Source organism: Clarias gariepinus, chromosome 20 (assembly GCF_024256425.1).
Source record: "Clarias gariepinus isolate MV-2021 ecotype Netherlands chromosome 20, CGAR_prim_01v2, whole genome shotgun sequence".
Lineage (NCBI taxonomy): Eukaryota > Metazoa > Chordata > Actinopteri > Siluriformes > Clariidae > Clarias > Clarias gariepinus.
In genome coordinates, this window is record NC_071119.1 from 22,070,911 (window position 1) to 22,095,077 (window position 24,167).

The 24,167-nt window shown below is 37.6% G+C and overlaps 1 protein-coding gene across 3 annotated transcripts; it reads left to right on the top strand.

Annotated features, from left to right (window-relative positions):
• Nucleotides 1–572: 572 nt before the first annotated feature.
• On the top strand, nucleotides 573–21,574 carry LOC128508397 (ependymin-like). Of its 3 annotated transcripts, none has more exons than XM_053479720.1 (6): nucleotides 573–728; nucleotides 1,195–1,229; nucleotides 1,926–2,060; nucleotides 3,539–3,725; nucleotides 5,936–6,023; nucleotides 6,217–6,408. In XM_053479720.1, the coding sequence occupies exons 1-6, from the start codon at nucleotides 653–655 to the stop codon at nucleotides 6,329–6,331; spliced, it is 636 nt and encodes a 211-aa protein (XP_053335695.1). In that variant the 5' UTR covers nucleotides 573–652; the 3' UTR covers nucleotides 6,332–6,408. The 3 variants fall into 3 exon arrangements, with proteins under 3 accessions (XP_053335695.1, XP_053335694.1, XP_053335693.1); XM_053479719.1 differs by lacking the exons at nucleotides 1,195–1,229; nucleotides 1,926–2,060; nucleotides 3,539–3,725; nucleotides 5,936–6,023; nucleotides 6,217–6,408 and adding exons at nucleotides 15,253–15,287; nucleotides 16,099–16,233; nucleotides 19,580–19,766; nucleotides 20,801–20,888; nucleotides 21,060–21,574 and having other exon boundaries at nucleotides 635–728; XM_053479718.1 differs by lacking the exons at nucleotides 573–728; nucleotides 1,195–1,229; nucleotides 1,926–2,060; ... (1 more) ...; nucleotides 5,936–6,023; nucleotides 6,217–6,408 and adding exons at nucleotides 14,578–14,712; nucleotides 15,253–15,287; nucleotides 16,099–16,233; ... (1 more) ...; nucleotides 20,801–20,888; nucleotides 21,060–21,574.
• Nucleotides 21,575–24,167: the final 2,593 nt, after the last annotated feature.

Sequence of the window (24,167 nt, forward strand, 5' to 3'; positions counted from 1 at the left end):
AGTAAGGTTAGCGATGTGTAGAAAAAATGACAGATGATTGTCCACAGTTTTCCCAAAATTAAGGGCATTGGCTAATTTAAGCAGTGATCTGATTGTTGTCCAGGGAGATCACAAGTTTCTGACACGGGGTTGAACCATCAGGGATGAACAGCACTTTGGTTTTACTCAGATTGAGTAAAACCAAATATTTATTTTACTCATTAAATTTTTTTTATAACGTGTAATAAAGCCATTACGACAAAGCTGCTAAAAGGGAAAATTCTGTTGCCTCGACTTAAGACTCCTGTTTCCAGAATAACTGACAATGACATCATGGTTGTCATTATACAATCACGGGATATTTTGTGTGTAAGCCCATTTTGTGTGAGCACAAAACAGAAGTTCTTTACAAATTCTTCCCGCATATGAAATATTTTTCCTCCTACATTTAACGCAATCAAGTATTACATCTTAAAGCAGTAACACTCAAAAAACTCTGGTTACACAAGACAAGACTGTAAGGGAGATGATAACCTTTCACATAGAGAGTACACATGTGACTGAAAACTAGGAATTGAGAGTGTGTTTACAGTGTGCTGGTTTGAATGAAGCACTATATAACGAAACAGGGAATACAATCTACACAAGTTCGTACATACTGTAGTTGGAAGACATGCAGCTCTGGTTGTGTTGTGCCCTGTTGGTGTTTGTGGCCGGAGGCTGCTTGGCTCAGAAACCTCGTCCATGCAGTAAGTAATGGATTCTGTTCAAGATCAATTTAGGTGTGCTAGAGAGTAATTTATTATTATTATTTTTGTACATTTTTTGTCTATTCCTTTTTAAAATAAAATAATAATAAAACCTAGGTTTGATTTTAAAGCAACACAATTATTCCTTGTATTTTAATGCTCTAATTTGAAGCTTTTATTATTCATCACACAATCCCGTCCTTATTATTAATTAATTTTGCTTCCATGGTTATACTTGGCTTGGCTTATGAACTATCTTTTCAAGCTTACATTATATACTTATCAACTACACAACATCTTTGATCTCCACGAGCTGGTTTGTGAATATAATTTAATATTCCTGCATGCCTATCCTTCAGGAAATCAGACATTAAAAATAATAAAAAGATACATGGACATGACTGTCATAAAGGCAATGTGTTTGGGTATGAATAAATAATTACTCCCTGCATTTATTTATTTACAGGAAGTGGTCCCCTCCTTGAGGGAAACTTTGGTGTGGTGAGTGTTGTGAACTTTTTAGTTCTTCTTCCTTTCTCAATATCTTTACCATTAAAGAGCATGCATATACTAGTTTATAACTGCAGTCTCTTCATTTTTTATGGAAGCTGAATTCCAGTAGAAATGAGACTTCAGGAATATCAATATTTTTCTTATAAAATGATTACAGCAGAGGACACATACTGTATGACTACAATCTCAGATATGGCACTTGGCATCAACTGCCAACTTCTCTGCAGAGAGAAATGTAAATTCAGTCCAGTCAAAAATGTCAGTATTTATTTATTTAGTGATGCTTTGTCCAGCAATTTCTCTATCTCTCTTAATCTCTCTTGCATTGGGGAAAATCTATTGCAGAATGCAATTCTTGTAAAGAGAGCTAATCTTGAAACTTTTTGATCCCACATTGCTCTTTGTTCTAATTTGCTGTCCATGATGAAATAGCAGACGTGGTAATGCATGAGGTTAGAATAGCACAACTCCTTATGTACACAGGACAATGTTTTTTGGCATACTGACTTATAAAGTTTGGTGCTCCCTGTGACTGTATGTGCGGCCGTGTGCTGCCATCTGTTGCCATGTTACAAAACTAGTACCCAAACTTTTTGATACTACCTCTTATATACAGTCATTTACCATTTTATTTTTATTTGATTTAATAAACATAGTTCTCTTTCTTCATTTTCTCTTTCACAGGTAGCTCAAAATGGCAATTACCTGGGATTTGGGAAGTACTCCTACGATGCTCAATTACAACGCATCCGCTTAGGAGAGCTTTTAAGGGCTGAGAATTATACGGTAGTTATGGACGCTCTGCTTCTCTACCAAGAGGTAACACAGACACAAATACACAAGGACACACACAGGAGCTTCTTCTTTTTTCACTCTTTCTTCTTCTGTAAAAGTTAGATAGAGAACATTTGTCTTTGTTTTTCACTTTAACCTTCTGCATGTCCTCCCTTACCACATCTTTAAACCTTGGGCCTTCCTTTTCTCATCCTGCCTGGCAGCTCCCGCTCTAACATTCTCCTCTGATATACCCCTCATCCCTCTTCTGCACATGTCCAAACCACCTTAATCTGGCCTCCATGAAACCATACTACCTGCATTGCCCCGCAAATATACTCATTTCTGACCTCGTCCATTCTTGTCACTCCCAAAGCAAATTTATCCTCAGATCACTTCTGCTACTCTTCTGTAAACTATTCCACCCTGACTGGACTCTCTTTTTAACTTCTCTCTCACACTCCTCATTGCTTTGGACAGTTGATCCTAAATATACTCCTATCTATACTCCTTGCAACTGCCCCTTCCCCATACCTTCTCTAATTCACACACATATACTCTCCATCTTGCTCCTACTGATCTTCATGCATCGTCTCTCCAGTGCATTGCTCCACCTCTTTAGACTCTTCTCAACATGCTGTCTACTCTTGCTGCTGATCACAACGTTATCTGCAAACATCATAGTCCATGGGACTCTTGTTTAACCTTATTTATCAACCAACCTGCTCTGAATTCAAACTGCTACTCCACAGCGCTTTTCGGAAATCTGCAAGTGGGACTTTTTATGGCTTTCTATAAACAATGGCTTTCTTCTTGCCTCTCTTTCATAAAGGGGGGATTTGTAAAGTGAATGACTTATAGTTGTGCTTTGGACAGATTCTCCCACAGAAGCTGCTTCTCTGATTAATCCTCTCCATGACCAGCCTTTTAGTTTAGGTGGACAGCTTGGTCAGTCTTTGTAGGTATGCAGTAGCCATACTCTTTCCATTTTTAGATGATGGATCAAACAGTGCCCAGTGGGATGTTCAAAGCTTGGGATATTTTTTTATAACCAAACCTTGCTTCACACTTCTCCATAACTTTATCCCTGACCTGTCTTGTGTGTTCCCACATGGGCTTCGTGATGCTGTTTGTTCATTAATGTTCTCTAACAAACCTCTGAGGGCTTCACAAAAGAGCTGTATTTTAGTTAGCTTTCAAAATCGCATGATTAACACACATCACAATGTTTTCCAAGATTAAATCAATCATTATTTTTAATTATGAATGTAGTAAATTTGAATACAGTAAGTAAGTCATATGATTTAATAATATTTAGAAAGCAATGTACAGTGAACCAATTTAGGCCATTCGAGTACTGTAACGAGAGGGCATATAATTAATTGCTTTCCATTCCTCATTTTACTGTTATAAAGGTTATTTAAGGAAAGTATAAAATAATCTACATAAGATAAAAGCAACAGGGCAAGAAAGAAACCACGGCTACTAAAGCTGATGTTGTATCTTGTTCACTCTCTCATCAGAAATTGATGTACCTGATGGACTATAAACAACAAATGTGCAAAAAGAAGGCCCTGACGTCTGAGTTCCACCCTATGGAGATCCCACCCAACTCTACCTTTCTTGCTCAGGTGGTGTTAGGGAGTCTCTCTGCACCTGATGAAGGTGTGCTCGTCAACTCATGGGTTGGAGGGATACCCGAGGTCGAAGGTACAAATGCACTCACCATGCAGTAACCTTGACCTAAAATGGGTGTCAACGTTAACAATGTGTGTGTAATAAATATACTAAAGCAGATGTAGTGCCCTTACAGACCACTGAGCTTAAAGTTTTCCAACAACAGATGATTCATGTTGATTTGGCTTCTATAAAATGGAATTATTCTGGTTGTTCAGTCCCAGTGGATCAAGGACATTTCAGTGGTTGCAAAACGGTGATGTGTGAAAGCATTAGTAGTCTACTATTCAATTCAATCCAATTCAATTTTATTTGTATAGCGCTTTTAACAATTGGCATTGTTCCAAAGCAGCTTTACACAATCAAAAGAATTATTTAAGTTTGTATGGAATTTGAATGTGTATGAATCAAAATGGTCAGATAGTCCCTGGTGAGCAAGCCGAGGGCGACGGTGGCAAGGAAAAACTCCCTGAGATGTTAGTAGGAAGAAACCTTGAGAGGAACCAGACTCAACAGGGAACCCATCCTCATTTGGGTGAAACAGAGAGCAGGAAATGATCTGCATTCATACTGTGTGTTAGTTGGCAGGCAGTTCAGCATAACAGTTGACGTTAATTAACACTTAGGTCTGGTCACAGTCATATGATGTATATTTACTGTAGAGTGCAAGCAGAGACTCCGGCAGGACTAACTATGACAGCATAACTAAAAGGGAGAGCCAGAAGGAAACACAGACATGAGGGCTCCCTGAGATGTAAAGCAACCAATCACCTCACCGTCAAAAAAACCTGAGTGATCAATGAGAGTGGGGAGGACAGCATCTAAACATACCAGTTCACCATAATACTCTACGTCCATGAGTCCCCCAGATCTGCTCCTTTACCTAAGGCTAATCTATTTATAAAAATGCTTAATTAAATAAATAGGTTTTTAGCCTATTTAGCCTTTTTTAGTTTTTTCTTAGTCCCGAACACTATTTGGAAGACTATTCCATAATTTTGGGGCTTTGTAAAAAAAAGCTCTGCCCCCAGCTGTAGTTTTCATAATACGCGGTACTGATAAGCAGCCTGCATCCTTTGATCGAAGTAGGCGTGGCGGATCATAATACACTAGCAGTTCATTCAGATACTGACGTTGCGAGACCATTTAATGCTTTATATGTCAAAAGTAGTATTTTAAAATTAATGCGAAATTTCACGGGGATCCAATGAAGTGAAGATAAGATAGGTGTGATGTGCTCATATCTTCTGGTTCTAGTGAGGACTCTCGCTGCTGCATTCTGGACTAGCTGAAGCTTGTTTATGCACCTAGTTGAACAACCAGACAGTGATGCATTACAATAGTCCAACCTAGAGGTGATAAAAGCATGAACTAGTTTTTCTGCATCGTTTAGCGACAATATATTTCTTATCTTGGCAGTATTTCTGAGATGAAAGATTGCTATCTACATGAGCTTCAAATGAATGGCTGGAATCTATAATCACACCAAGGTCTTTTACTGTTGCACTTGATGGAACAGAAAGGCCATCTAAAGTTACAGAGCAATTTAGAATCTTACTTCTAGCTGTATGCGGTTCTATGACTAGAACTTCTGTCTTATCTGGATTAAGCAAAAGGAAGTTAATTAGCATCCAATTTCTTATGTCCTGCACACATTGCTCAACTTAGTAAGCTGGTTTATGAAAACTAATACCATGGATTACGGATTATGTTGCCCAGAGGAAGCATGTAAAGGGAAAAAGCAGTGGGCCTAAAACTGAACCCTGTGGAACACCAAACTCCACTAGAGAATATTCAGAATAATCACTATTTAAGTCTACATACTGATACCGATCGGTCAAATAGGATCTGAGCCAGGAGAGGGCTGTACCCTTAATTCCTACTACATTTTCTACTAAGTTCTAAACAGTATATAGTAGGGATGGGAATCACCAAGGACCAACTGATATAATATTATTACGATACCTAGGTGGGCCAATACAATTAGTATTGTGATGCCGTAAGTATAAAAAAAAATTTACCACCTCAAATGCAAACATATATAAATGAAAAAAACACTGAATCATTGTATTTCCCTGATCTCTATTATGTAGTGTAGAAATGTTGTATGGGTTGTATGATTTAAGACTTAGTTAATATAATAAAATGAAAAAAAAGAGCTGTTTAAAAAGGTTAATATATGAAATAGTTATTTTAATTATTGATGCTCTCACTAACAGCGGATGTTCCTTCCTTTACCGTAGGCCAGTATGTCATGACATTCACAGAGTTTGGCTGCCTTCCTGTATCTGTCCTGTACATTTTGCCAAAAACTGACTTGATTGTTAACAGGTAAGTGTGTGTGTGTGTGTGTGTGTGTGTGTGTGTGAGTGAAAGAGAGAGAGCGAGAGAGAGAGAGAGAGAGAGAGAGAGAATGTTAATACTGTACAGAAAAAGCCAGGATTTGCTTAATATGCTAATACCCATACACTAAAATGGTTTATAAATTTCACACATCCTTTTGTACTGTATCTGATTGTTTCAGCTATTTTAATACCAGTCGTGGGATTGAGGATCCGTCCGTATTCATTCCTCCGCCGTTCTGCCAGAACGCTACTCTGGAAGCAGGGGAGGGGAATTTCTTCAGTGCTTTTTTCTAAATCAATTCTGTTGCTGTTCAAATGACCCACATGTAACATCCCTCAACACTGAGCTTAAATAAAGATTTTTGCAAACATTTAAATGTACACAGTGTACTCATTTTAATTGTTCTTTTCATTTGTGCATTTTAATTCATATTTGGTTTTAGTCAGTGTAGATGGTTTCTTTAACACTGGAATGGTTCTGTCAAATTATTTAGATTATTAAAAGCACCACTTTTCTTAATTTTGGCTCTGCTAATATTTATGTGCATCTCTAATTCAGACAAAATAAAGCCAGAGTGACAGTAGAATCAAAACAAGCTCATCTGGAACGTAAAAAATATATATTGCACTTAGTTGAAAAGCAATAAAAAAGCTTTTCTTTGCTCATCACAGTTTTAAAGACTGGTTGTTTAGTTTTTTCAACTTTCATTTAAGTTCAAATGGAAACGTCATTAAACATTGCATTACACAGATCTACATGAGCCAGAGGTTACATGATGTTAGTTAAAGTGTGTTTACAATAAAAAAAACACACACACACACATTTAAATAATTTATCTTTTTAATTTTGCGTGTGTAAAATGAAAAGAAAAAAAAAAAGCTGCAGCTTCATGTTGATTTGGTCCTTTCTGTGTGTTTCTGAAGAAACAAGCAAGTGAATAAATAATGTACTTGTTTTTAAATTTAATCATCATTTAAACTAGGTGTTTAGTGCATTACATTAATTTGTATAAACAGAAAGGATGCACCAATATGATAACATATGAAAACAGCAGTTTTTTAAACCCCAAATCAGAAAAAGTTGGGACAGTATGGAAAACGCAAAAAAAAAAAAATAATAATTAAGTAGTGATTTCTTAATTTACTATTACCAGCACATTATTTAATTAAATTTTATTATTTTTTTCAAAATAAACACATATTTCAATTTTGGTTTTCGCAACACGTTTTAAAAAAAGTAAAAGCATTTACCACTTGTAATGTTGCCATTCCTTTTCACAACACTTAAAAGGCACCAAGTAATTAAGCGTTTCAAGGTGTAATTTTGTCCCATTCTTCCTGCAAACAAGTCTTAAGGTGGGCAACAGTACGTTTTTTTTTTTTGACGCATTTTAACCTTTAAAATGCGCCACACATTCTCTATTGAAGACAGGTGGGGACTGCAGGCAGGCCAGTCAAGTACCTGTATCTTCTTCCTTCACAGCCAGGACTTTATAATGTGTGCATTATAAAGCACAATTTAAAGCACATTTTGCAGTGGTTTTGCATTGTCTTGTTGAAATATGCATGGGCGTCCCTGGAAACGATATCTTCTTGAAGGCAGCATATTGTGCTCCAAAATCTCTATGTACTTTTTAGCATTTATTGTGCCATCACAGAAGTGCAAGTTACCTTTGCCAAGGGCACTGAAACAACTCAATATCATGGCAGACTAGGGTTGGGTATTGTTTGGGTTTTTTTCGAATCCCGGTGACAAATCGATACTTTTAAAACAGTAAAAAACGTTTTAAACAAAACACCAAAACCGTGGCTGAACCGATACTTTACAAAAGCCACAAAATGATGGTAGATGACTCAAGAATAAATTTTTATTGAAAATAAATAAATAAAATTCTCCTTAGTCAAATTAGCCTTCTTTGCAATGGTAAATCAGTATTTTACAAATCGCTTGACCATTTGTCAGCATGTGTGCCCCCTTCAGCTTTTAAGTTTACTCCATGTGCCCATGTTTCCCCCTTTACACGCAACTGCTGTAAAACATTTGCTGCACGTCATGGTGTCGGAATCCTTTCTTGTGAAATATAGCCACTTTCAATCATTTAGTTTTAGGCATTTTAACGAAAGTTGTTTAATTTATCAAGCTAAGATAGCGGTAGACCTCCTGTTGCCGTCAGAGCGAGTGTAACGCTAGCTGCTGCATTCACGCACATCTCGGATGGTTTCTCATTTCCTGATGATTTGTGCTTTTAATTTTTTTTGTCTTATCTAATAAACTTTTTATCTACAAAAATAAAATAGTAGCAGTACTTCAACAATGTTTTGGATTTGTATTATCAAAGCTTTCCGAAGTTCTCAAGATTTTTCTAATTAAGGAAAAAATTTTGTTTTCCGATCATTTCTGACACCCCTTTAATGCAGTATTTAAATTTTACTAGCGATCATGTGTGTTGATGAATCTGATGCTTATTACAACTGCGTCATTCATTTGAAAGTTCAGGCATTTAGGTGGCACCAAAATGAGCCACCGAAATTCGCGTTCTGTTTCGGTCTGGTACATACCGGTTATATAGGTACCAGTGCCGTATTGAAACCGGTTTTCGGTACCCAACCCTATGGCAGACCCTGACTTTTTGGACTTGTTGCTGGTAACAAACTAGATGACCCTTTTCTATTTTGGCCCGGAGCACACGGCGTCCATTTCTTCTCAAAAATACCTGAAATACTGATTTATCTGACCACAGTACACGTTTCCACTGTGTGATGGTCCATCCCAGATGCCTCTGAGCCCAGAGAAGTCGCGCTTCTGGAAATTGTTAGGGCTTCCTTATGGAACAGTGCAGTTATAACTGGCATTTGTGGATGAAACTACGTATTGTGGTCCTTGACAAAGGTTTGCCAAAGTAGTCCTGAGCCCATGTGGTGATATCGCTTAATATCTTCATGCAGTGCCGCCAGAGGGATCGGAGATCACGGTTGTTCAGCTTAGGCTGAAACGCACTGAAATTTCTCCAGATTCCTTGAATCTTTAAATTATGTTACGCACTGTTGAAGAATTTGAAATATCCAAATGTCTTCCTATCTTTCTTTGAAAAACATTGGGAAATTTTTTAACATTTCAATAATTTTGTCACGTATTTGTTGGCGATCCTCTGCCCATCTTTGCTCCTAAAGTACTAGACTTTTCTTGGATGCTGCTTTTGTACCAAATCATAATTACAATCACCTGCTGACATAACCTGTTTGAAATCACATCATTATTTAACCAATTTACCTCATTACTCGCCCTAAATTGCTCCTGTCCCAACCTTTTTTAGAATGTCTTGCAGGTCTGAATGACAGGAAAGGATGTATATTTACAAACGAAATGAAGCTGACCAGACAAAACATGGAATATTTTGTCTTCTTATTGTCTGCAATGAAATACAAGTTAGAAATCACTACTTTCTTTTTTTTCCATACTGTCCCAAATGTTTCTGATTTGGGGTAGTAGAATACTAGCAAACAAGCTGCTAGTACATAATAAAATGACAAGACTTGTACATCCTCATATATATATTTAATTGCTTTTATACAACAGTTCTACAGTACAAACAACATTTATTATAAACATTTTATGATCATTTATTTAACCACTCATTTTGCTAAACTAACACATATCCTTTAGCGAATGATAGCACTATCTAACGGTGATTGGCGGAGATGACAACTGACAGTGTAATGAACAAGCATGAAAGTAGTTTTCTTACAAGTTCTATGCAGCCAAAAGGTGAGGAGAATAAACCATGGGGGTTCTGGACAGTCCTGAAGTACTTTTATTTCCACTTATTCTGCTTTAGAACATCAGTTATGTTAACTTCCAGGTTCCAGAGTTAAATCCCAAATAGTGTTAAATAGAAAAGTGCACTATGTAGGATATACAATTCTTTGTTTCTTACACCATATGGTGTCTTGGGTAGGGGTTATGGAGGTATTTATGATTCAGCCTAGAAGTTAATTGTCTTTGAAGCTTGCGTTAGCCATGGACAGAACAACATGGGCAATTCAGAATGACTTAGAAGCAGTTATTGAGGAGAAAATGTTGTATAAGATGAAATAACATTATCACATGTGTTTTCTTGCTGAAAGTGCATCACTAACACATATGTGCTCTCTACTCTTTCCAGGGGACCATACAGATCTACTTTTTACATTTTAAATTCAATGTTTTTTATAATTTCTACATTCTAGAACAATCCTGGAGATTTCAAAAATTTTAAATAACACAAAAAGCATTAGGTTGTTGAGTAACAGCAACAATCAGTTGTTGTTGTAAGGTCAGCTATTCTGGAACAGTTTTTGCAAGAACTATATTGTGTCAAGTGCATTTGCGAAACCCATCAAGCACCATGATGAAACTGGCTCTCATGAAGACCTTTCCAGGAAAACAAGACCAAAACTTATCTTTGCTGCAGAGGAGAAGTTCGTTTAGAGTCACTAGCCTCAGAAATCACCAATTACAGTAACAAACAGCAGTTACGAAAAGCCGTTATGAAAGATTTATAGATCATACAGTAAGTAGCAGATACGTCTGAATATCAACTGTTCAAAGAAAATTATTGCATATTTTGGACGCCTTCAGCATTGTTTTACAGTGCGGAAAGAAAATTAGGAAAAGACCATGTAAATAGAAGATGTGTCCAAACTTTTGACTGGTACTGTATCGTTAAATGTCCCAGTGCTGCTATGTTCTATATTACCACTCATGGAATGACTTTCATCCAATCAGATCATCATTTCGAACTAACCGTTTTTATGAAGGACAACAATAAAAATTGTAACTATAAATAAAGTACTGTGGATAGATAAATGAACAGATGGATGGCATATGAAAGTATATGATCAGTGGTTCAAAAGTATTCACATTCATCACTTGAGTAGAAGTATAGATACTAGGGTTTAAAAAGACTTCTTTAGAAGTTGAAGTATCAACTTAAGCTTTTTACTCAAATAAAAGTGTAAAAGTACTGGTTTCAAAACTTAAAGTATAAAAGTAAAAGTAACGTGAGGGGGAAAAGCATTAAGGATAAAAGCTTAGCCTGTGCCACGGGCCTATATACTGCACTAACACCTCATTTAAAAAAAAAAAGAAAAGAAAAGTGTGTTGTTCTTTTGTTGTATTTTTTAACGGAACTCAATTGAATCTTGAGTCTCTATCACGGACATCTTCATCTACTTATCACAACCTTATCAACCGAAAATGCTAATTTATTCAAACGTCCTTGCTGGAGTGTGTGACGTGACGTCATGTGCAGGTGCGATGGATCGCGTAGCAACCAATAGGGTGTCGGAATGGTATGTTTATACTTCTCATCCAACCAAAATCAAATTCGCTCCATCTGGGTGGCGCGATTTATCCAAGTGTTTTTTTTGTTTGTTTGTTTTTTGAATTACAAGCTGAAATAAAATAGGAGTAACGAGGCTATTTTTAAAATGTAAGGAGTAGAAAGTACAGATAATTGCGTGAAAATGTAAGGAGTAGAAGTAAAAAGTTGGCTAAAAAATTATTACTCCAGTAACGTATAGATACCCAAAATTTCTACTTAAGTAAGGTAATGAAGTATTTGTACTTCGTTACTTGACACCTCTGTATGAGTGTATCAATTGAGAAAGACTACATTGTTCTGTTACATTTCCTCTAAATAACTGGGAAGTCTGCAATTTATGAGTATTTCTTTTACATAATGTGTTAATTCTGTTTGATTTTCCAGTCAGTTGTATGATAGACACTAGGTTTTGATTCCTGTTTTAGCTCATGACTTGACCACTTTCAGTGTCCTCATGACTTGACCAATTTCAGTGTCCTTTGATTTTAATAGATTTAAATAGATTAGACACATGCAGCAAGGGGAAGCAAGTAATTTTTTGCCTGTGTCTGTTTTATATAGCTATATATATATATATATATATATATATATATATATATATATATATATATATGTCAAAAAATATCAAAAGGAAAAAGTATAAAGGAAAAAGACTCAAAGTAAGGTATCATGTTTGCAGTCAAGGAAAATAATTATTTAATCCCCTGTAGACATTTAAAGTTTGCCCATTTTACAAATAATTGAGTCTATAATTTTAAAGAATAGAGATATAATATCAATCAAAAGTCCAGAAAAAAACACATTATATAAATGTTATGAATTCAGTGCATTTACGTGAGTAAAAAAACATAAGATAAGATGAGATAAGATAAGATAAGATAAGATATATGTTTATTCGCCCCACAGCGGAAAAAAATTCTATCAGCAAAGAAAAACATGCAAATATAAAGTAAGGACAGAACAGTATAAATACAAATGAAAAAGAATACAGCAGTTATACTTCCAAGCAAATTGCCCTATTGCTCAGTCCAAAATGGTGTTATTGCACAGTTGCTATTGCAACTGCAATAAGCTATTGTAAGATATATATATATATATATATATATATATATATATATATATATATATATAGAGAGAGAGAGAGAGAGAGAGATCGTATTGTATATAGATTAAGATATATTGTAACTATATTTAAGATATTGTAACAATATTGTAAGTATTTAATTCCCTACCAACAAACAATCATTCTGGCTCCTATAGACTGGTCATTTGTTTATGTGGTACACAGATTAATTTAAGAAGGCAATTCATTTTGTGTATAATACACCTGTACACAGAATCTCTGTCTTCCATTCAAACCTCAGCACCCTGGGCCAGAACAAAGAGCTGTTAAAAAACACCAGGGACAAGATTGTAGACCTGCACAAGGCTGAAATGGGCTACAAGACCATCAGCAAGAAGCTTGTTGAGAAGGAGACAACTGTTGGAGCGATTATTCACAAATGGAACAAATACAAAATAACCATCAATTGCTTTTGCCCTGGAGCTCCCTGGAAGAAGACCTTGCAAGGTCCTTCTGCTCAAGAAGGCACATGTCCAGGCCTGTCTGAAGATTGGGAAAAAGTGCTGTGGTCAGATGAGACGAAAATTGAGCTCTTTGGCATCAACTCAACTTGCTGTTTTTGGAGGAGGAAAAACGCTGAATATGACCCTGAGAACACCATTCCTACAGTCAAGCATGAAGGTGGAAAGATCATGCTTTGGAGCTGTTTCTTAATTTTCAGGGGACTTTGCCGCATTGATGGGCCAAAGGACGTGGCCATGTATTGTACAATTTTGGATGAGAACCTCCTGAAGATGGGTGGTGGATGGGTCTCCAAGCATGACAATGACCCAAATTATATCGCTCAAGCAAAAACTCATTTAGGTCATGGAGCGGCATAGACAGTCAAACCTAATGACCAGATGCTAAATCTGGCACGGCTGACAGGAAATATTTATCAATGGGCCAGCTGGCAGCGACTTTAGCAAGTGCTGTTAAGTAATCTGCAAGCATGGCTGTCTATGAGAGCCATTTCTTGCCACTGCTTTTGCTCCCAAGCTGAGTGCCTACCCGCCAGCTGAGCACTGCCCCCAGACCTGCATGTGCACGTCCTTACTCCTTTCTCCATGAGATTTTGCCTCATGGGGTAAGGATGGTCAGGAGAAAAGTGAAGGATCAGCCCAAAACTACACAGAAGGAGCTTGTAAATGATCTCAAGGAAGTTTAGACCAAAGACACCAAAGAAACCACTGGTAACACAACAAGGTCAAGGTCCTCCTGCTCAGGCACATGAACAGGCCTGTCTAAAGTTAGTCAATGAACAAAGAAGGATTGAGAGAAACTGCTGTGGACAGATTTTCGATTCAATTTAATAAAATTTTATTTGTATAGCGCTTTTAACAATTGTCATTATCGCAAAGCAGCTTTACACAATCAACAGATTTATTTAAGTTTGTATGGAATGTGAATGTGTATAAATCAAAATAGTTAGATAGTCCCTGATGAGCAAGCCGAGGGCGACAGTGGCGAAAAACACTCTAAGATGGTAGTAGGAAGAAACCTTGAGAGGAACCAGACTCAACAGGGAACCCATCCTCCTTTGGGTGATAACGGATAGCAGGGATTGATCTGCATTCATACTGTGTATTAGGTGGCAGGCAGTTCAGCTATAACAGTTGATGTTAATTAATGTTAATATGGAGTCCAGGTAGTTATTGGAGGCTCAGGTAGACTTGTAGGAAATTCCAGTCCTGAACCATTGAGCAACTGCAGCCAAGTCAGATGAGACCAAAATTGAGCATTTTGGCATCAACTCAACTTGCTGTTTTTGAAAAGTGCCACTGCCCCAGGTCCTCACTCTTTTCCTCCCCTTCTTCCCCCTCCTCCATCCCTCCCTCCCTAAAACCCCTTCACTTCCTCATTTTCCCATTAAAACTACTAAAATGTTTTCCTTCTATATTTATCCATGTAATGCAATCAATCATTCAATTTTAAGCAATATCACAAGGAAACTCAGATTACACAAGATGTAACCTGATGCGTACAAAGGCAGATGATTACATTTCACACACAGAGTACACATGTGACTGGAAATCAGGAAGTGAGAGTTTACAGTGTGCTGGTTTTAATGAGGCCTTATATAAGGAAGCAGGGAACACAATCCAAGCAACTTCAAAAACTTTAGTTGGAAGACATGCAGCTCTGGTTGTGTTGTGCCCTGTTGGTGTTCGTGGCCGGAGGCTGCTTGGCTCAGCAACCTCGTCCATGCAGTAAGTAATTGATTCTGAACAAGATCAACTCATAGGTTTATTAAAGAGTGTTTTTTATCAGGGGAAAATCTTAAATTTGGTATATTTCTTTTTTGTAAAATAAAACCTGCGTTTTATTGTAAAGCACAAAATCATTCTCTAAAGTTTCTGTTTATTAATGCACCAATCTGAAGACATTAACATTAATATTTCTTACACAAACGCACATTTGTGCAGTGATGCTTCTATTGTAATCAACTACACAACACACTAGCTGTTCAAGGGCTGGTTTGTGTAGTTAATAAATTACTCCTATTCACATGGGATTTCTAGATAATTTGGAGTAGAATGCCAAAGTAGTTTGTGCTGACAGGAATGTTAAGGTTACGGTATTTATATCCGTTCCTTTCTTCCGGCATGCCTTTGACTACTATACTTTATAAAATCCAACATTCATTCTGCCAAACGTGAAGGTAAATAGACACACAGACTTGACTGCCATATAGTGCAGTGTATTTGGGTATAAATAAATAACGAATGTCTGAATTTATTCATTTACAGAAAGTCCTCCCCTCTTCGAGGGAAGCTTTAGTGTGGTGAGTAAACTTTTAATTTCTTAGCCATCTTTTTCCTTTCTTAATTTCTTTGCCAACACAAAATTTACGGATTTTGTACGGATCATGTCTGCCATTATTTAGTATCATTGTTGTCAAAATATGTATGTTTATACTAGCCTACTACTATATAACTGGGATGCAAGGGTGCAGAGCATGCATACACTGGTGTAAAACTGAGGCTAATGGTTTTTCTAGCTAGCATGTAAATAAAACAAATGTACCTTAAATGCAGAATCCTATATTCCTTTATTCCTACTGTATATATCATGTGGATTTAAAAAAGTTTATTTTCTATTAATTAATTATTATTAATATGTTTTTGTTATCTGGAGAATAGAATGAGTGCAGAAGTTTTCTGATAATTATCATGCATAAGTTGCTGAATGTAGAAACTTTATAGGTATTCTTAATCTCTTGTCATCTTCCACTCAAAACACCTTGAACGACTCATTGCAGCATTGCCATGAACTTTTGAATCATGTCAAACTTGCTCTATTTTGCTGTCCATGATGAAATCACAGATGTTCAGAATAGCACTAGTTGCAGAGCTTTCAGTGTACACAGGATGTACTTTTGGGACTCTGATTTACAAAAGTTGGTGCTCCCTATAACAGCGTGAGCAGCCTTGTGCTGCCCTCTGTTGGCGTGTTACAGAACTAGTCTCGGAATTTTTTGATACCACCTTATACATATACAGTATAGTATCTGTATAAAATATAATATAATATAATATAATATGACATGATATAATATCATTTATATAATATAATTTTATTCTTTTCATTCTCAGGTAGCTCAAAATGGCGATTTCCTGGGACTTGGGAAGCAATCCTACGATGCTATATTAAAGCGCATCCGCATCCGAGAGTTTGTAATGGCTGGGAATCATACCGAAGTTATAGATGCTCTGCTTCTTTATCAAGAGGTAACACAGATACACAAAGACATACACGGCTTTCAGGTACCACATTAAAGAGGTCCAAATACTAAAGCTTAAATTTTGCCTAATATTTGTTCCCAGCTACAGGATGTACAAAAACTGTACGTAACTGTCTGTTAAGCAGTCCATATTACGTACAAGATACTGTTTATGTCTAATACAATCAACAACACTACAGTGTGTTTGCTACATAAGCTAATGTCATATGGCGACTGCTCATTTAAGCTAATGTCTTAGCTGGCTGATAAAATTAATTAACAAGCATTAAGCAGTAATTGTTTGTAAAGTAGCCAGAATATCTGGCTAAAGCTAATTAAGGAACAAACACACATCCTCATATTATGTAATTATGACAATTCTAAAGAATGTAATTGAGAAAGAAAATAAAACAGTAAGGAACATAAAGGTACTTCCTCTCTAAGCAATCTGAATCCTGGAAATCTGGATTTTTTTTTAACAAGTATGCTAGCTTAATTAAGAGTATATAAAGAAAAGTAACATCTGCAAAATTTGCCAAATGCTGTCGGTTGCTAGGGTTGTTAGCTAGCTAGCTCATGATAAGTTGCCCTCTGGGCTAGATACACTAGACAAACCCCTGACACATTATTCTGAGCAATACTCTTAGGTTGTTGCAGCGCTAATGGTAATTTTTGCTTCTTTGTTTTTTACCCCTTAGCCAATCTATTCTTTTTCTTCTTCTTCGTTCAGCTTCTACCATTAGGGGTCACCACAGAGGACATTTGTCTCCATTTAACTCTGTCTACCACATATTCCTTCATCACTCTAACTTCAAGCATGTCCTCTGTTACCACATCCATAAATCTTCTCTTGGGCCTTCCTCTTCTCCCCATGCCTGGCACCTTCTAACATCCTGCTCCCCATAGACCCCTCATCCCTCCACTGCACATGTCCAAACCATATTATTCTGGCCTCTCTAACTTTGTCCCCAACCTGCACAGTCCCTCTAATATACTTATTCCTAATCCTGTCCATTCTTGTCACTCCCAAAGCAAATCGCAGCATCTTCAGCTCTGCCAGCTCTGTTTTCTTGTCTTTTTGTCAGCAGCAATGTCTACAAACCATACAACATTGCTGGTTCTACTACCATGTTGTAAATTATCCCTTTTATTTTTGTCAACACCTTTCTGTCACAGATCACTTCTACTTCTTTTCTCCATCCATGCCACTCTGACTGCACTCTCGTCTTCACTTTTTTACTACACTTTTCATTGCTGCGGACAGTCGATCCTAAATATTTAAACTCCTTTAGCTTGCCTACCTCTGCACCTTGCAACTGTACCTTTCCCCAACCCTTTCTCTTATTTACACAGATGAACTCTGTCTTGCTCCTACTGATCTTCATCATCTTTTCTCATCTCAAGCTGCCCCCTACTCTTGCTGTTGATCAGAATCTGTACACATCTGCAAATATCATAGTTCATTAGGACTATAGTGACTAACCAATCTGTCCATCAAACAGGAAGGGGCTAAGCCCCCTGGTGCAGTCCCACCTCCACCTTAAACCAGTTAGTCGTACTTACACACAGCCACTCTAACACTGTTCTTTACATACTTCTCTGCCACTCCTGACTTCCTCATGTAATACGACAGTTATCTTTGGGCACCCTGTCATATATTTTTTCTCTAGATCTACAAACACACAATGCAACTCTTTCTCACCTTCTCTATACTTCTTCATCAGCATTCTCAAATCTCATTCTCATCTGTGACGCTCTTTCTTGGCATGAATTCATACTTCTGCCCCACATGATTTGTTGCAAACTGCAAACAGGAATTATTTTGGCTTTCAACAATGGCTTTCTTCCTGCCTCTCTTCCATAAAAGCCACATTTTGGCGTGCAGGACTTATAGTTGTCCTGTGGACAGAAACTCCCACCTGAGCTGTGGATCTCTGCACCTCCTCCAGAATTATCATGAGTCTTCTGGCAGCTTTTCTTATTAATCTTCTCCTTGCTTGGCCTGTTAGTTTAAGTGAGGGGTAGGCAAGTTCAGTTCTGCAGAGAGAGCCGCAATCTTGCAGAGTTCAGCACCAACCCCAATCAAACACACTTGAACAAACTAATCATGGTCTTTAGGATTACTAAGGCTACAGACAGGTGAGTTTTTTTTAAGCTGAAATTTGCAAATCTGCTGCTCTTTACTTGCCTACCCCTGGTTTTGGTAGACGGCCATGTCTTGCCGTTGTGCCATACACTTTCCATTTTAGGATGATGGGTTTAACAGTGCTCCATGGGATGTTCAAAGCTTGGGATATTTTTTTATAACCTAACCCTGCTTTAAACTTACATGTACATTTACATTTAGTCATTTGGCAGACGCTCTTATCCAGAGTGACTTACAAAAAGTGCTTAAAAGTTTACATCATTGGATACATACTCTCACTGGGTTAACTAGGTTAATAACTAAGTGCCATTAGTCCAACACAACTGGAAAGAGGGTTTGTTTTTGTGCGTCTTGAGTTGTCGTTTAAAGTCTCAGCTGCACGGACATCTAGAGGAAGTTTATTCCACCACCTAGGTGCCAGAACAAAAATGAGCCTGGATGAATGCCGCCCTCGATCCCTGAGAGATGGTGGGATGAGGCGAGCAGTGCTGGAGGATCCGAGGGAACGTGGTGCAGTGCGTGGTGTAATTAGCGCAGAGAGGTAAGTGGGTGCTGGGCCATTTTTAGCTTTGTAGGCAAGCATCAGTGTTTTGAATTTGATGCGGGCCACTACAGGAAGCCAGTGCAGGGAGCGGAGAAGTGGGGTGGTGTGGGAAAACTTGGGAAGGTTAAAAACAAGACGTGCTTCTGCATTCTGGATCAGTTGCAGAGGACGAATCGTGGACAGAGGCAGGCCTGCCAGGAGTGAGTTGCAGTAGTCCAGTCTTGAAATAACAAGGGACTGAACAAGCACCTGAGTAGCCTGTGTAGAAAGAAATGGGCAAATTCTTCTGATATTGTAAAGAAGAAATCTACAAGAGCGAGTAAGGTTAGCGATGTGTGGGGAAAATGACAGATGATTGTCCACGGTTACCCCAAGATTGCGGGCAGTGGTTGAAGGAGTGATTTGGTTGTTGTCCAGGGATATCACAAGGTCTTGACATGGGGATGAGTCACAAGGGATAAACAACAGTTCTGTTTTAGAGGGTGTTTTAAACTTCACAACTCTATCCCTCCAGTCTGGTTGTGTTCCGTGGGCTTCATGATGCTGTTTGTTCACTAATGTTCTCTAACAAAGTCTAACTTGTTCACTCTCTTATCAGCAAGGGGCAAGAAAAAAACCACGCCTACTAAAGCTGATGTTGTATCTTGTTCACTCTCTTATCAGAAATTGATGTACCAGATCGACTATAAACATAGGACGTGCCAAAAGCAGGCGCTGATTGACGAGTTCCACCCGATGGAGATCCCGGCCAACTCCACTCTTCTTGGTCAGGTGGTTTTGGGGAGTCTCTCTGCACCTGGTGAAGGTGTGCTCGCCAACTCATGGACTGGAGACTTACCTGAGGTTAAAGGTACAAATACCACACAAAAAGAAACCTTGACCTTAACCAGGTATTAACATTGACACTTTGTGTGATAAAAATGCTAAAACAGTGGTAAAATATCAATTGATTCAGTGGATCAGTGGCTTAGTGGTTCTCACTGTCACCTCGCACCACCAGGATCTGGGTTTCGATTCCTGCCTCAGGGTCTGTGGGCATGGAGTTTGTAAGTTCTCCTTGTGCCTAGAGGGTTTCTTTTACCAACGAAAGACATGCAGGTTAGGCTAATTGACATTCCCAAATTGCCAGTAGTGTGTGAAATCATGTGAGTGTAAGTGTGGGGCCTACAATGGATTGGCCCCATGTACAGGGTGTACACCACCTTATGCACTAAATGTCTTCAGACACCCTGCGATCCTGTACACAGAATAATGAGGTATATACGATGAGTGAGTGAGTGAGTGAGTGAGTGAGTGAGTAAGAGTATTTAATCTGCTCCTAAACTGGTTCTAGTGCCATCACAGACCCCTGAGGTTAAAGTTTCCATCAACAGCTACATCCATTTTGGCTTCTATAGAGTTATTCTGTTTGTTCAGTCCTAGTGGATCAAGAACATTTTGATGGTTGCAATATGGCGTTGTGTGGAAGCATTATAAATTCAAAACAGTATGTACTAGAGATGTAAATCGCCAGGGACCAACCAATACGACATTAACACGATACACACAGTAGGTGCCAATTTGATTAGTATTGCGATGCTGTAAGTATTATGATTTTATAAACATCCTGATTTTTTGTTGTTGTTACAATTATTGTGCTGCTTGCTAATGTGAATAGTTCAGACCACGCCACCTGTAGGAGTATAGAGGAACAGCAACATTTTACCATCATATATAAATAAAAGAATAACACATATATCCATTATGTAGTGTAGAACTGTTGTGTGCATTGCATGATATGGGACTTAGTTATAGATTATATGAAAAGAACTGTATAAAAAAGCTTGATATGGGAAATTGTTAATTTACTCTCATTAACAGCGGGTGTTCCTTCCTTTACTCTAGGCTGGTATGCCATGACATTCACAGAGTTTGGCTGCTTTCCTGTAGGTTTACTTTACAGTGTTCCAAAAACTGACTTGATTGTTGGCAGGTAAGCATGTGTGTGTGTGTGTGTGTGTGTGAGAGAGAGAGAACATTAATAAACAGATTATTAAAAAAAAACAATGTACTCAGAAAGCCAGGCTTTGCTTATATTGCTAATATCCATACACCAAAACACATTTATCCATTTCACAAATCCTGTCTTATCTGATTGTTTCAGCTTTTTTAACAACATTCGTGGGATCGAGGATCCGTCCGTGTTCATTCCTCCGCCGTTCTGCGATGACGCTACTCTGAAAGCAGGGGAGGGGAATTTCTTCAGTGTTTTCTTCTGAATCAATTCTGGTGCTCTTCAAATGACCCACATGTAACATCTCTTAACACTGATCCTAAATAAAGAGGTTGGCGAACATTTAAATGTACACAATGTGCTCATTTTAAAAATGGTTTGTTTTTATAATTTGTGCATTTTAATTCATATTTGGTTTTAGTGTGGATGGTTTCTTTAACACCTTAATGATTTTGTCAGATTAGTTAGATTCCATTAACCATTTAAATTGTATAAAGCACCATACGTTCCATATATTTTTCTACTTTTCACAATTTTGAATTGTGCAAATATGTACGTGTACCTCTAACTCAGACAAAGTAAAGGTAGAGTGACCGTAGAAGCAAGACAAACTCATCAGGAATGTATAATCTTCTTAAAAAGCAATAAAAAATATTTTCTTCTCATCATAGTTGTGAAGATAGGCTGTTTAGTTTTCCAGAACTTTTTCAGGTGTTTCCGTTACCTAGCATTATTTTTCATAACTCTTGAGACTTGCGATTGAAAAATCTAAGCAAAATCAGCGGTTTTGGAATACAATCACAAAAACACAAAACACTGGAGTGATACTAGCAACATGCTAATCATGTTAATATCAAGTTAGCAACATGCTAATGATGGTAGCAACATGCTAATAAAGTTAGCATAATGCTAGCAACATGCTAATCATCATAACGTCATTCTAGTAACATGATAATATTAGTAGCATCAGGTTAGCATAGCAACATGCTAATATTGTTAGTATAATGTTAGCACGTGAGCAAGATGCTATTCACGTTAGCATCGTGCTAGCAACAGGCTAATCATGGTAGCATCATGCTAACAGCATGCTAATGATGCTAGGGGGCATGGCTTATTAGCATCATGATAAACACGAAAGACTGATTGGTTGCTCGAGTTAAATGAGCCCTCCCCCACATCTCTATGACAATGGGATCCACAGTTTCGTTCAGTTTCAAAGTTCATATGGAAGTTACCATTATATGTCAATGGGGCAAACTTAGACACCTCTCGCACCCCAGGGGTACAACTTATACCTCATACTTTTTTCAGGGTACGTTCTGGCACAGCTTGCACACCTCTTCATCAAATGACATTTCTACCAAATTCTTGCTTTGCGCTAGAATCTATTAAAATTGGTCTCAAAGTTAAGTCTATGGGATTTTTGGGCAGGAAAATTGCCCCCTACCTTTTAGAAGTAAACGGTGCAGGACGAGTTATGCGCCAAATCTCCATTATATGTCAATGGGGCAAATTTGGGCACCTCTTGTACAACTTATACCCTCTTGGGTATACCCTCAAACGTGGCAAATCTGAGATTTCTCCAAAATTCTTGCTCTGCACTAGAATCCAATGTTAGGTCTATGGGGGCAACGCAGGGGGCAATTTACCACCCACCCATTAGAAAAGTCATAGTACTGTACTTACCACCCATTCCGGAATAAGCCACATGATTTGACACCTCTTTCATGGGTCTGCGACAAACCGTACAGGACTAGTTGTACGCCAAACTTTTATACGGAAGAAGAAACGGAAAAATAATAAGCCTGTGAGATAATAATAGAAGTGTTTCACTTTGCAAGCACCATTAATTAGTCTACAGTTAAAAAAGAGTCCTTGCACACCTTGGTGAGCTGTTGCAAGAAGAGGATTATAAAATTGATAAAAATTGTGCACTAAACTCTTGTTTGTTTTTGTCCAATAAAGATAAACGGTATTCTGTACAATACAATAAAAAAGTGATATCACTTTCTAAAGTGCCCCCACAAGCAAAGAAGAAAAAAAAAACAATACTCTTACTTTAACATCAATACTTAATTAAGTACCAGTAATGTTGGAAATGTTGGAAAATCCAGGTTTATAATATTAAAGCTTCTGACTAGTGAATCTGTCTGGGATTTTTTCAACATTCTGTTCCCTGAGAAAAATAACTGAGTACTTTATTACGTTATAGATTTAATCAAATCCTGTGGAATGGAGTAGATGGATCCAAAGCACAGAATGCAGGTATAACTACTGTACATTCTGAATAAGACTGTACTGCATTACTATTACTTCTGTATTTATCCATTTATTCCTCACAAATGAGAAACATACTGTATGGTCGTAAACGGAGTCAATGTCTGTGACCGAACTGTAAGACATTGTCTAATGGAAACGGGATTTTCATACAGAAAAGCTAAATGAAAACCATCATTAACACCTAAACAGAAAGAAACAATGTTACAGATAGCTAAAGAAAAGCAATCATAGACTGTGGATGACTGGATGAAAGTGATATTTAGTTATGAATTAATCCTATGAAAAGTGTGAAGACAACTCCCTGAAGAAAACATGCAAATTTCCACATTAATATGGTGTTGACAGGGGAGATGACGGTCATTAAAGGCACAAGGTTATACTGTGATTTTGGACACTTTTCTTATTCCATTAATTGTAAGAATGTTTGGTGGTGATGACATAATTTTTTAGGATAAAAATGCACCTTGCCATAGGACAGCAAAAGCTGTGAAAACCTTCCCTCAGAAAGACATATAAAGTCAATGGCATGGTCGGCCTGCAAATAGTCCGGACCACAATCCAATTGAAAGTGGTCCCTGACCTGCAAAGCTGATCTGACAACTGTAATAAGAGAAAGTTGGAGACGGATTGATGAATACTGTTTGTCAATAGTAAAATCCATGCTTCAAAGAGTTCAAGCTTTTATAAAAGCTTAAGCCAGAGGTGGAACACTGTTGGGTTTTTGTTTCATGGTTCTGTTTTTTCCAGCTTGATTTGCAATTGACTTAAGTTTTCTTCCTTTTTTATATTTTAAAGTGTTTCTTAAAAGCCAGGAAACTGGAATGTTAAATGAGAATAGTTTTGTGGGATATCTGTGATAACACTATTGATCACAATATGAATTTACTATATTAAAACGATATAAACCATTAAAATACCACAGATTCTACATATATTAAGTTCAAGTTATATATGCATATATATTGAAGGAAATGCATG

Bases quoted from the DNA above. Each gene is read 5' to 3' on its own strand.
- LOC128508397 (XM_053479720.1), top strand. From the start codon at position 653: ATGCAGCTCTGGTTGTGTTGTGCCCTGTTGGTGTTTGTGGCCGGAGGC. The intron at 729-1,194 runs GTAAGTAATGGA...ATTTATTTACAG, and splicing joins TCAGAAACCTCGTCCATGCA to GAAGTGGTCCCCTCCTTGAG. The intron at 6,024-6,216 runs GTAAGTGTGTGT...TGATTGTTTCAG, and splicing joins ACTGACTTGATTGTTAACAG to CTATTTTAATACCAGTCGTG.